Consider the following 12,335-nt stretch of genomic DNA (forward strand, 5'->3'; position numbering starts at 1 on the left):
CTACATGCCAGCCAGTGTGGTGGTACATGGCAGTACATATATTTTAATATAAATATTTTATATTTTTCCTATGTCCAAATACTAAGTAATCGAAAATAATTCTATAATGATAAACTCTATTTAAACTTGTAAATAATGTTTTAATAAATTATCAATATAAGAAACACAGAACATCATATTATAGGATATAACTTTTTTCCAAGTTTTATCCAGTTGGAAAACCAAAGGTCAAAAAATTTAAAGTCTATCATGGACAACACTGGAAACAAGAGTCAGCTGTGGGGTACAGAATTACCATTACATTTCCTACGGCCATTTGCTGCAGTATCTTTCCTTCTGGGAATCTCTTACTAACAAGCTTCATCATTCTAAAAACTTCCCACAGGCTGAGGACATAGCTCAGTGGGTGTAGTGTCGCCTTGCATGCACAAGGCCCTAGGTTTAATCTCAAAAAAAAAAAAAATTTTTTCTCATAATCCTGTCATCTTTTCCTGTCCTGATTAGAGTTACTTACATGACAAGAAATTTAATAATTATCAAGTTTTTTTTAAAGAAACTTTTCAGGGCTGGAGGTATAGTTCATGGGTAGAGCATTTGCTTATTAGCAGATATGAGGCCCTGGGTTAGATCCCCAGAACAAGCCCCTGCCCATCCCCACTCTACCAAAAAAAAAAAAAAACTTTTCAAATAAGGAAAAACATGAAGAAAAAAAAATCCCCAACTGTGTGCAGAGTAGTAAGTAACCTGAAAACCATGTAAACAAAAGAAGATATGAATTTGCTGCTGAAACTACGAAAACCCAACAGTCACCATACTAAACCTTAGTGACAAAAAAATATACAAAAACAGGAAATAAAATCTTTTACTTTCTGTTATCTCTAAGTTTGTCTTTCCAATACGTTACCTTGAATAATTTTTCTACCAGGATGAAATTAATTCCTGTCAGGAATCAGAAAGTTACAACCACATGAATTATCACCATTGTTGTTTTGTTTTGTTTTGTTTTTTGTTTTTTGTTTTTGAGATGAGATTTAAATAAGCTGCCCAGCCAGGCTGGCCTAGCCCTGGGATCTTCCGGCCTCTGGTGCATGCCATCACACCCAGCAAATCATCACTACTCTCAAATGTAAAGCAACTTTGGCTGGTCAGCTATTTTTATAATTTTGCTACAAAGACTCACAAATTTCCAAAATATAATCATGAAAGCTGGGCATGGTGGCGCATGCCTGAATTCCAATGACTAAGGAAGCTGAGGCAGGAGGACCACAAGGTCAAGGGCAGCCCTGGCAACTTAGCAAGATCTTTTCTCAAAATAAAACATGGACTGGTGTTGGGACTGGGGCTGTAGCTTAGTGGTAGAGCACTTGCTAGAATGTGTGAGGCACTGGGTTTGATCTTTAGCACCACATAAAAGCCAGCCCTAAGCAACTTAAGAGAGACCCAGTCTCAAAAATAAAGTAGAAAAAGGGCTGGGGATATAGCTCAGTCATAACATCTGTGGGTTCAATCCCAATACCCAAAGAAAAAGGCAAAAGCAGAAGGGGGAAAAATAAAGTCTTTTCACTAAAAACAGGTGAGAAGGTGAGAAATAGCCCTGGATTCAATCCCCAGTACCACAAAAATGAAAAAGAAAACAACAAAATATTAAAAATAAGGTTATGCACAAGAACAACAAAAAGCCTCAAAAGAGTGTGGCACAGAGCTCTTGAAAGATCATTCTAAGCATCAGTTCTGGGTACTAGGTTTAAAGATTTCCAATATAGCCGGGTGCAATGGTGCAGGATTGTGATCCCAGTGGCTCAGGAGGCTGAGGCAAGAGGACTGAGTTCAAAGCCAGCCTCAGCAACTTAGCGAGACACCTTAGTGAGACTTTGTCTCTAAATAAAAATATTTTAAAAGGCTGGGGATGTGGCTCAGTGGTTAAGCACTCCTGGGTTCAATCCCCAGTACAAAAAAAAAAAGATTATTTAAAAGTACAAAATGAAGAATGTGTGAGTGGCTGATGGAGTGCATGGAAAACACTAAGAGTTTAAGTGTTAGTTTTCCGTCTTCGAGATATTCTATTGGGGCCAGGGTTGTGGTTCAGCGGTAGAGCACTAGCCTCACGTGTGCAAGGCCCTGGGTTCAATCCTCAGCACCACATACAAATAATAAATAAATAAATAAATAAATAAAGTTTTTTAAAAATTGTGTAAAAAAAAAAGGTATTCTATTGGTGACTAACAAGAGTAAAATCTATCTTGATATACAACATAAGCTATTCCCAAGGAACCATAATGCAAAATCTATGAATGAAAGACCAGAGTAGGGCTGGGGATGTGGCTCAAGCCATGGCGCGCTCGCCTGGCATGTGTGCGGCCCAGGTTCGATCCTCAGCACCACATACAAACAAAGATGTTGTGTCTGCTGAAAATTGAAAAATAAATATTGAAATTCTCTCTCTAAAAAAAAAAAAAATTAAAAAAAAAAAAAACTTGCAGCTGACTGGCACCTGATCCCCCAACCTAAAGGGTCAGCTACAGGTTTCAAAAAAAAAAAAAAAAAAAGAAAGACCAGAGTATACACAGCAAACATTGAATTTCAATTAATAGCACAAAACTAAAACCAAAGGAAATGTTGGTGTATTGTTACAAAATGCACATTTATTAATCATTCCAGAATACTACTTGTAAGTAACTTTTATAAAATAAAGATTTGTAACTATTCTCTAGCACAGAACAGCTATGATTCTATACAACTGAAGACCTCTAAATGGCTGCCAGGAAAAATGAACAAACAAGCAAGGCCCTCTTGGACAAAGCAAAATTCTGTTCATTGCACATGAAAAAAATGAAAGGATGTCCCTTTTACATCTTGGACACATAAAAGGACAGTAACCAGAAAAAAGGAAAGGACACCTGAACCCTAAGGCCCAGAATTTGTGCTTATGCCACAGATGCCTGAGGTCTCACCTCACCTCGGCAACAAGACTGGCCTTTCCTCCTTTTAAAGTACTTTCTGTATTTCTATCTGTAAGAAGAGTCTCTCATAGGGTTTGGAGGTAGCGCTCAGAGGTAGAGCTCATACTTACCATGTATGAAGCCCTGGATTCAATCCCCAACACAGCCACAAAGCAAAACAAAAATCTTCCATCTATGCTATCATATTCCTATTCTTACCAAAATTTATCGTGAAACAATTCTTTTCACTTTTATAAAATGCACAAGCAACTTGGGCAGTCATACTTGTGAATGACCATTTCCTATTATTAATTTTCAAGTCTGACAAGAGTCAGGTATACTTTCTGTGTGGGTTTTTTGTTTTGATTTTTCCTAGTATTAGGAATTTAACCCAAGGAAGTGTGCTCTACCAATGAGCAACATGCCTTGTCTTTTATATTTTTTATTTTGAGACAGGGGCTTACCAAGTTGCAAAGGCTGGCCTTGAACTTGCTATCCTCCTGCCTCAGCCTTCTGAGCTGCTAGGGTTACAGGTGGGCAACACCAAGCCCATCTCTTCCTGTATACTTCAACTATTCACCTCCACCACAGCACTTACCATACACTGTAGTAACACAGCCTGTACCATGCCCACAGTTTTTCTGAGGGCAGGGACAGCATTTTGGTCACTGCTAACATCCCCAGCATCCAGTACAGGCACATGCCATACACAGTGAGATGCTCAGTAAATTGCAAACTGAATAGAATAAGGAATAAGATGTTGAGATGAATACAACCCATAAAAAAATTGGATTTGAGATTTCCAGGCTCCAGTTCTAGAATGTCAATCACCTGAAATACCATTATAAACAAGGTTAAACACACCAATAATAATCCTTGTGTGGCACCATACCATCACCAAGCATATTCCCACCACACTGGATGTCTGGATTTTCCTTCCATTTGGAGGGACAGGGAAGCTTAACACTAGCTCCCAGCCTCCCATGCTCCCTGAGCTGTGGAGAGCACCTGGCATGAGGGGTACTGAGAGGCTGAGGCTGAGCCCACCTTCCAGAGGCTCTTCATTCTTATCACTAACCAAGCAAAGTGGAAAAGTGTGGCTAATGTGCAGAGACATTCATTCTCCAAGCTCCTAGGAGTCAAGAATGGGCAAGGGGTGGCATCATTCTGATTAACTTCTAAAACCTTGAACCAAGATTCCAGGTGACCATTTTCCAACTTCCTCGGTGTGAGAAACTATTGAAAAAGCATGACCTTAATGAAGGTCCAGAGTAGGGCTTCAGAGCAACAGGCTTTGGGTATGGGTTGGTTCTCCTAATCCTCTAGGAGTCTATTTAGATCCATTCCTTCAACCTTTCTATCATCTGATAAGCACTTAATTTCTAGTAATAAATTAAATCGATTGGTTTCCATGTCATTCACTGACTCTGACTGATTTAAAATTAGCTACCATTTTCTATATAGCTTAGGATTTGCCAAAGGCCCTTTAATCATTTAACAACGACAAGATGAGAGGGTAATAAGGGTAATAAGGCAAAAATTACTAGCGGGTGCCTTGTAAGCATAAAGAAACTAAGGCCCAAAAATCTGTCCCAGAGTGCCAAACTGTACAAACACAAAAGAAGGTACAGGAACATTTCTCTTCTCCAAAATAAATTTTTATTGTTCATTCATTCATTTATGTATTTATTGGGGAGTTATCAGGGACTGAACCCAGAGCCACTCTACCACTAAGTTGCATCCTCAGCCCCTTTTTATTTTTTGAGACAGGGTCTCATTAAATTCCTGAGTCTGACCTCAGACGTACAATTCTCCTACCTTGACCTCCCGAATTGCTGCAATTACAGGTATGCTAATCAGCTTCCAAAATAAATTTTAAAGAGAGAAATTAAAACATACAAAGCTGGGGCTGGGGCTCAGTGGCAGCACACTTGTCTGGCATGTGTGAGACACTGGGTTCAATTCTCAGCACCACGTATAAATAAATTTAAAAAGATCTATCAACAACTAAAATATTAAAAAAAAAAAATACAAAGCAAAAATCAAAAGATAGGACACTAGTCCCACAGGTAACTCTGGGCCAAGGACTCAGTTGGGGCTAAGTGGCAGAACATGAGCTTAGCATGTACATAGCCTAGGCTTGAAACCCCAGCCCCAAGTACCAAGAAAGAAATAACTACTGAGCATGGTGGTGCACACCTGTAATCCCAGCATCTCAGGAGGTTGAGGCAGGAGGATCACGAGTTCAAAGCCACACTCAGCAAAAGTGAGGTGTTAAGCAACTCAGTGAGACTCTATCTCTAAATAAAATACAAAATAGGGCTGAGTATGTGGCTCAGTAGTTAAGCGCCCCTGGGTTCAATCCCCAGTGCCAAAAAAGAAAAAAAGGACTTACAAAAGAAAGGTATATATAAGTTGTAGGTATTGTAGATGGACACAATAACTTTATTTTATTTGTTATTTTTATGTGGTGCCAGGGATCGAACCCAGTGCTTCATGCATGATAGGCAAGCACTCTACCACTGAGCCACAACCCTAGCCCAGCAAAAGAAAGTTTTTTATGTTAATAGTGTGATAGAAAATAGATTTTATGCCAACACCAACTGCATAGTAGTAGCAGCCCAGACAGGACCAAGAAGGGATGTCAGTTTCAGGGTTAAAAGATGAGCAAAGGCTCCTCCATTTTTCCCATGTCCCACCCCACCCCACCCCCCATTGTGCATCAGCATTCACTTATCAAAAAGAATCTCACCAAATGACTGAGGCTGGCCTCCATTTGTAATTCTCCAGTAGCTACGATTACAGGCCTGCACCACCTTGTTTGGCTCTTTTTTTTTTTTTTGTACTTGAAATTGGACACAATATCGAACCCAGTGCTTCACACATGCTAGGCAAGCGCTTTACCGCTGAGTCACAACCCCAGCCCCTGTTTGACTTGTAATAAGCTACGTTTAGCCATACCACACAACATGTTACTTCAAAACATGTTGACCAGATGCAGTGGCTCACACCTGTATTCCTAGCAACTCAGGAGGATGAAGCAGGAGGATTGCAAGTTTGAGACCAGCCTTAGCAACTTAGCAAGGCTCTCAGCAACTTAATGAGACCCGTCTTAAGATAAAAAATAAAAGGCAAAGCCAGCCTCAGCAACTTAGTGAGGCTTTAAAGCAACTTGGAGAGACACTGTCTCTAAACAAAATATAAAAAGGACTAGAAACGTAGCTTGGTGGTTAAGCAACCCTAGGTTCAATCCCTGGGATCAAAATAAATAAATAAATAAAAATAAAAACAGCTGAGAATTTACCTCAGTGATAAATTGCCCCTGGGCTGAATCCTCAGTATCAAAAATAAATAAATAAATAAATAAATAAAACCATTTGTATAAGATAAATAATGTACAATATTGTGATTTTCATTTTCTTTGATGAATGACAAAGCATTACATTGCAAAACCTAAAGTGGATGATCAAAGGCTCTCAAATATGTGCAACCTTAAAAGTATTTACTGGAAAACACAAGATACAAATGAATCTGACCTTTTTTGTGGGGGAAGTTATCTCCCTATGAATAAGAGAATCTAGTTGTCAAGTCCCATATAAATTTCTATTAAGACTTTGTTAAAATTTATAGATTTGGTGATAACTCAAATGTGGACATTATTGGCCACAGAAATTTATAATATTGAGCAATCTTTTCAAGAACCGGTTTCTGATTTTGTTTTACAAGACTAGGATTTTACCCAAGGCCTTGGGTATGCTAGGTAAGCTCTCTACTACTGAGGTATATCCCCACACCCAATATTATTATTATTATTATTATTATTTTCTGAACCACAACTTGAACCTAGGGGTGCTTAACTAATGAGCCAGACCTTTTTATTTTTTATTTTGAGACGGGGTCTCACTAAGTTGCTGAGGCTTGGCTTTGAAATTATGATCCTCCTGCCTCAGCCTCCCAAGTCACTAGGATTACAGGAGTGTGCCACTATGCCTGGTTCAGTTCTTACTTTTTGATGTTTATTAAGGTTTTCTTTGGGCTTCATTTATGAACAAACGTTACCAGTAACTATTAATAGTGTTACGGATAAGAATTTATTCAATCACATTTTTTATTGGTGATATATTGGAATTCTTTCTGGCCATTTTATTTTAGGTTTTTGTTTTCCCCAGAAACCAACAGTGCTTCCTTCAAGTGAAAAGGTCCAAGTTCTTGACATAAGAGTAGGGGGGAAAAAATCATATGCTAAATTTGCTAAGATCTAAGATACAATAAAATATTTTTAATAGCTAGGTGTCCTGACATGTTCCTATAGTCACAGCCATTTAGAGGTCAAGGCAGGAGGATCACTTGAGCTCAAGAGTTCAAGGCCAGCTTAGGCAACACAGTAAGACTCTTGTCTCAGAAAATAGGGGCTGGGGTTGTGGCTGTGCAGTAAAGTGCTTGCCTAGCACATTCGAGGCCCTGGGTTCAATCCTCAGCACCACATAAAAATAAATAAATAAAACAAGGTATTGTGTCCAACTACAGCTAAAATATAAATATCTTTAAAGAAAAAAAACTCTTGTCTCAGAAAATAAATAATAAAATATCTTGAGACCACATCCACATAACTTTTATTATATTGTTAAAGTTATTTTTAATTATTGTTATTAATCTCCTATTGTGCCTAATTTATATATTAAACTTTATCATGGGTATGGATGCACATGAAAAAACAGCATATATAGGATTCAATAGGACCTGTAGTTTCAGGCATTCAGTGACAGTTGTAGAACACATTCCCCGCAGATAAGGGAGGTCACTACTGCGGAACTGCGGTACTGCTAGTGATTTTATGAAACATGTAAGCATAAGTTCATTACATGCGCCACTAGTCATGCCCCTGAATTTACACATTGAAATGTAGGACACAGTATTCTATTCTTTTACTATTTTTGTTTGCTTTTTTGCATTTCTATTAGAGAATAACACTGAAATCTGAGGACTTTATAATATTACATATAAAAGTTTTAGTATCAATGATTTTTAATTTTGTTTTTGTTTTTTTTGGTGGTGCTGGGGAAGGAGGTGGAACACTACCAATGAAATTTACTCCACATTATTAAAGAGAGTATTTTTCCTGACATGGGCTCACTGTGGCCAAAAATCATTTATAAGGAAAATATTCAGTGAAGCAACAGCACAAGATTTCATCAGTTTAGTTACTGTCAAAATAAAGATGAGTTTAAAAAATTAGTAATATATTATTAAATACTTTAATAGGCAGTCAAAAGCTTAAATTTTTTAAAAAACTGATATTGAAAAAATGTAAACACAGTTAGGCACAGGGGTGCCCACCTATAATTCCAGTGACCTGGGAGACTGAGGTAGGAGGATCACAAGTTTGAAACCAGCCTCAGCAACTTACCAAGACCCTGTCTCAAATAAAGAATAAAAAAGGGCTGGGGATGTAGCTCAATGTTAAAGTGCCCCTAGATTCTATCCCCAGCACCAAAATAATAGAAATAAGAAAACTATTATGATCTTATTTCAGCTAATTATGGCTGAGTTACAAATTACCCCAAAACATAGTGGCACAAAACAACAGCTAATTTTTTTGGTTCACAGGTTCAGGGTGAGGAATTCAGGCAGCGCACAGCACCCAAGTCTTATCTTTGTTCCACAATGACTGGGGCCTAAAGAGGAAGACTCATAAGGCTGGGGCCAAATTACTTGGTGACTCCTTCAGTCACCTTTGGCCCTGGACTCAGTAAAGACTATCAACCCTGGCACAGACACACAGCCTCTCCATGCAGCATTTTACTTTTTGCAGTTGCCCAGGCTGGCTTCAAATTTGTGGTCACCCTACCTCAGCCTCCTGAGCAGTTGGCATTACAGAATACACCATCACACCTGGCCCAGCTAGTAATTCTCAATCACAGACATGAACCTCAAAATAAATTCCCAGTAGGACATGGTAACACACCTATAATACAAGCTATCTGGAAGACTGAGGAAGGAGGCCAGCATGAGCAATTTAGCAAGACCCTGTCTCAAAAATTAAAAAATAAAACGGGCTAGGAATAGGGGCTAGAGCTGTGGCTCAGTGGTAGTGCACTTGCCTGGCATGTGTGAGGCACTGGGTTCAATTCTCAGCACGGATATAAATAAATTTTAAAAAAAAAAAGATCTATCAACAACAACAAAATTTTTTTTTTAAAAAAAAGGGCTATGAATAGAGCTCAGTAGTAGAGAGTAGAGCACCCTTCAGTTCAATCTGTATTGAAAAAAAGAAAAGAAAAGAAAGTATCTGGGTCTTATATATGAATGACCTAAATTGTTCAATAAATAATTTGAAGACTGGGATGTAGCTCAGGGGTAGTGTACTTGCCTAGCATGAGCAAATTACTGGGTTCCAACCCCAGTAGCATATAGATATCAACACATATATGTTTTATATGTGTGTATATGTTTTTTGTTTGTGTTTTCAAATATTGTAAGGTGAGCATGTACTACCAGTTACTCAGAAGGCTGAGGTGGGAGGATCACTTGAACCCAGGAATTCAAGATCAGCCTGGGCAAGATAACAAGAGAGAGAGAAAATAAAGAACAATTCATATCACAACATTTTGTATACAAAACAAATTGGCTAGGTATAGGGTGCCCATGATTAATCCCAGCAACTCGGGAGGATAATACAGGAATATGCCAAGTTTAAGGCAGCCTGGGCAATGTAACAAGACCCTACCTGTAATCTCGGCTACTGGGGAGAATGACACAGGAGGATTTCAAGTTTAAGGCCATCCTGAGCAACTTAGCGAGATCCAGTCTCAAAAGAAAAAAGACTGGGAGTACAGTTCAGTGGTAGAGAACTTGCCCAGCATTTAAGAAGCCCCAAGTTCCATCCCCAGTACTGAAAACTAAAAAAAAAGGGAAAGAAAAACTAAAACCACTGCCACCCAAAAAATTACTTCCGTTGAAACTACAAGGAAAACAAATGAAGTAAAAAGCTTCAGATAACAGAAAGCATATCACGAAAACACATAAGACTTAAACAGTTTTTTAGTCTAAGAAAAGATAATTAACTTACTAGCATGCTTGTCCGCAAGCATTATGAGAGTGTTGGATATATCTCGTCGTCTATAAAAGCACACTACCTTTGCTTCCACGTTGCCACTTGCAGTCTAAGAAATAAGAAAAATTAAAAAGTTACCTGGGGGTTGATGGTACACTTCAGTGATATGGCATGTGCTCAGCCAGATGTGGTGGTATACACATGCAATACCAGCAACTAAGGAGACTCAGGCAGGAGGATCACAATTTCAAGGCCAGCCTCAGCAATTTATCAAGGCTCTAAGCAATTTAGCAAGACTATATCTCAAAATACAGAATAAACAGGGCACAGTGGCACATGCCTGTAATCCCAGCAGCTTGGGAAGCTGAGGCAAGATGATCACAAGTTCAAAGCCAGCTTCAGCAACTTACTGAGGCCCTAAGCAACTCAGTGAGACTCTAAGCACTGGGGATTAGCTCAGTGGCTAAGTGCCTCTGTGTTCAATCCTGGGTACCAAAAATTGTTTTAGAAAAATGGGTTGGGGATGTAGCTTAGTAGTAAGTGCCTCAGGTTCAATCCCCAGTAGCAGGAAAAAAAGAATTTAAAAAACCATGTGCTTAGAATTCACAAGGTCCTGGATTTGTTTCCCAGGATTGAAAAAACAAAAAAGTTATCAAACTGTCAAATAGTTTATAAAACTAAACTAGATTCAGCACAATTGTAAGATCATTCTCATCAACACTATGCCAAACACAACTACAGGATAACCAAGGAGCTAAAAAGTTTAAAGAAAGGTCAGATGTGGTGGTACATGCCTATAATCCCAGCTACTCAGGAGGCCTAGCAGGAGGATCACAAGTTCAAGGCCAGTCTAGGAAAATTAACTAGACCCTGTCTCAAAATAAAAATATAAAAAGGCAAGAGGGGATGCCTCAGTGGTAGAGCGCTTGTCTCACACGTGCAAGGCCCAGGGTTCAACTCCCTGTGTGTGTGGGAGGGTGATCAAATGAGGATGAGGAATATAATACTCATTCAGGTTCTCCATGTAACCGTGATGTCAAATATAAAATACCTCACCGGCAACAATTCCACTAATATGATTAAATTACTTCAATGATTAAAGCAAGACATTGTTAACTCTGAATAGCCTTAAGAAGTTAATCCCCGCCAAACTTTAAAACCACATAATTTATTTGTAACATGTCAACCTATCTTCTCCAAACCGATTCCCAGAAAGTACAGGCCAAGTCTAAAATCAAAAAGCCCTCCCCTAAGAGCTCATGCTGAACTGGTGGTGAAGCTCTGTAAGAGGGAGTAATCATCATCACAGTGGACTACATGATGTGGAAATGCATCCTTCCAGCCCCAGGGAGTCTACAAGTACATCACAGTCAATATTCTCAGCACTACTTAGTTTACCTTCACACATGAAAGTATAAAAACCTTGAATTATGAGCACTGAAGCTCTTATTTCTTTTTGACTACAGTCTAAGATACAATCGATATTTGGTTAGGCTATAATTTACTGCAGCTGAGGCCCAGACTCCTATACTCTTATTCTCTATGAATTCTGAGAGCTTTAAAGAAGGTTAATCCTTCATTACAAAGTTCCATGGAAAAATACATAGATTACAATAAACTGCCATTGTAATTTCCAATTTCTAACAAATCTGAGAACATGCTTTCTGAATTTCTCTGGGCTTACAGATACATACTCAAATATAAAGAAATAAGAATATCTATGCGCCACAGTAAATGTCCCAATTTTATGAAGTTCAGCAGCAGTGTTTTAGAGAAATAGTACTGCAGAAATATTGCCCCTTAAAACTGAAGTTGTATTAAATTCCTAACCAAAATGTTTCTATATTTCTCAGTATTGTGATCAAATGCATCCTCCAGAAATAATGATCCAGCAATCTGCTAAATGAGCAGGCAAATATTGCCGTGTAAATAAAATCTATCTGTGACTTCGGCTATAAGCTTTTTATCAGTTTTTTCCTCATTAGTGACTTCATCCAACAGGGATATTCTAAAATGATAATTTTATCTAAACCTGCTTGAAAGATGGGATGTAGTTCAATAAATATTCTCAGGACTAAAGATGTAGACAGAATACATGCTTAGCATGTGTGAGACCCCAGGCTCAATCACCAAAAAAGGTAAATAAATAATTCTTTTCTGAACCATGCACACACAATATAATACTCCTCTACCCCTCTACAAAACACATACACATACACACACACACACACACACACACACACACCCTAGAGCTCTCTTCTGAAGCTTCAGTATTTAGAATACTGGACCACAGCCCAGTGTCAGTCCACAACTGTTACGGGGGTATAATAAAACTATTACAG

At 38.5% G+C, this 12,335-nt stretch overlaps 1 protein-coding gene across 7 annotated transcripts in view; it reads right to left on the minus strand.

Moving 5' to 3' along the window:
• The window catches only part of Mta3 (metastasis associated 1 family member 3), a 187,184-nt gene that overhangs the window by 127,035 nt on the left and 47,814 nt on the right, over window positions 1-12,335 (minus strand). For all 7 annotated transcript variants that reach the window (XR_009225191.1, XM_058573549.1, XM_046425190.2 and 4 more), the window contains exon 3: window positions 10,009-10,102. Coding sequence is in view for 6 of the 7 variants with exons in the window: in XM_046425178.2 (XP_046281134.1) it covers window positions 10,009-10,102 (94 nt within the window). In the remaining variant the exon portion in view is untranslated. The remainder of the gene's footprint in view (window positions 1-10,008; window positions 10,103-12,335) is intronic.

This window comes from Marmota monax, unplaced genomic scaffold, assembly GCF_021218885.2.
Source record: "Marmota monax isolate L192 unplaced genomic scaffold, Marmota_monax_Labrador192_F-V1.1 WCK01_AAM20220418_F8-fsc00015, whole genome shotgun sequence".
In the NCBI taxonomy this organism is placed as follows: domain Eukaryota; kingdom Metazoa; phylum Chordata; class Mammalia; order Rodentia; family Sciuridae; genus Marmota; species Marmota monax.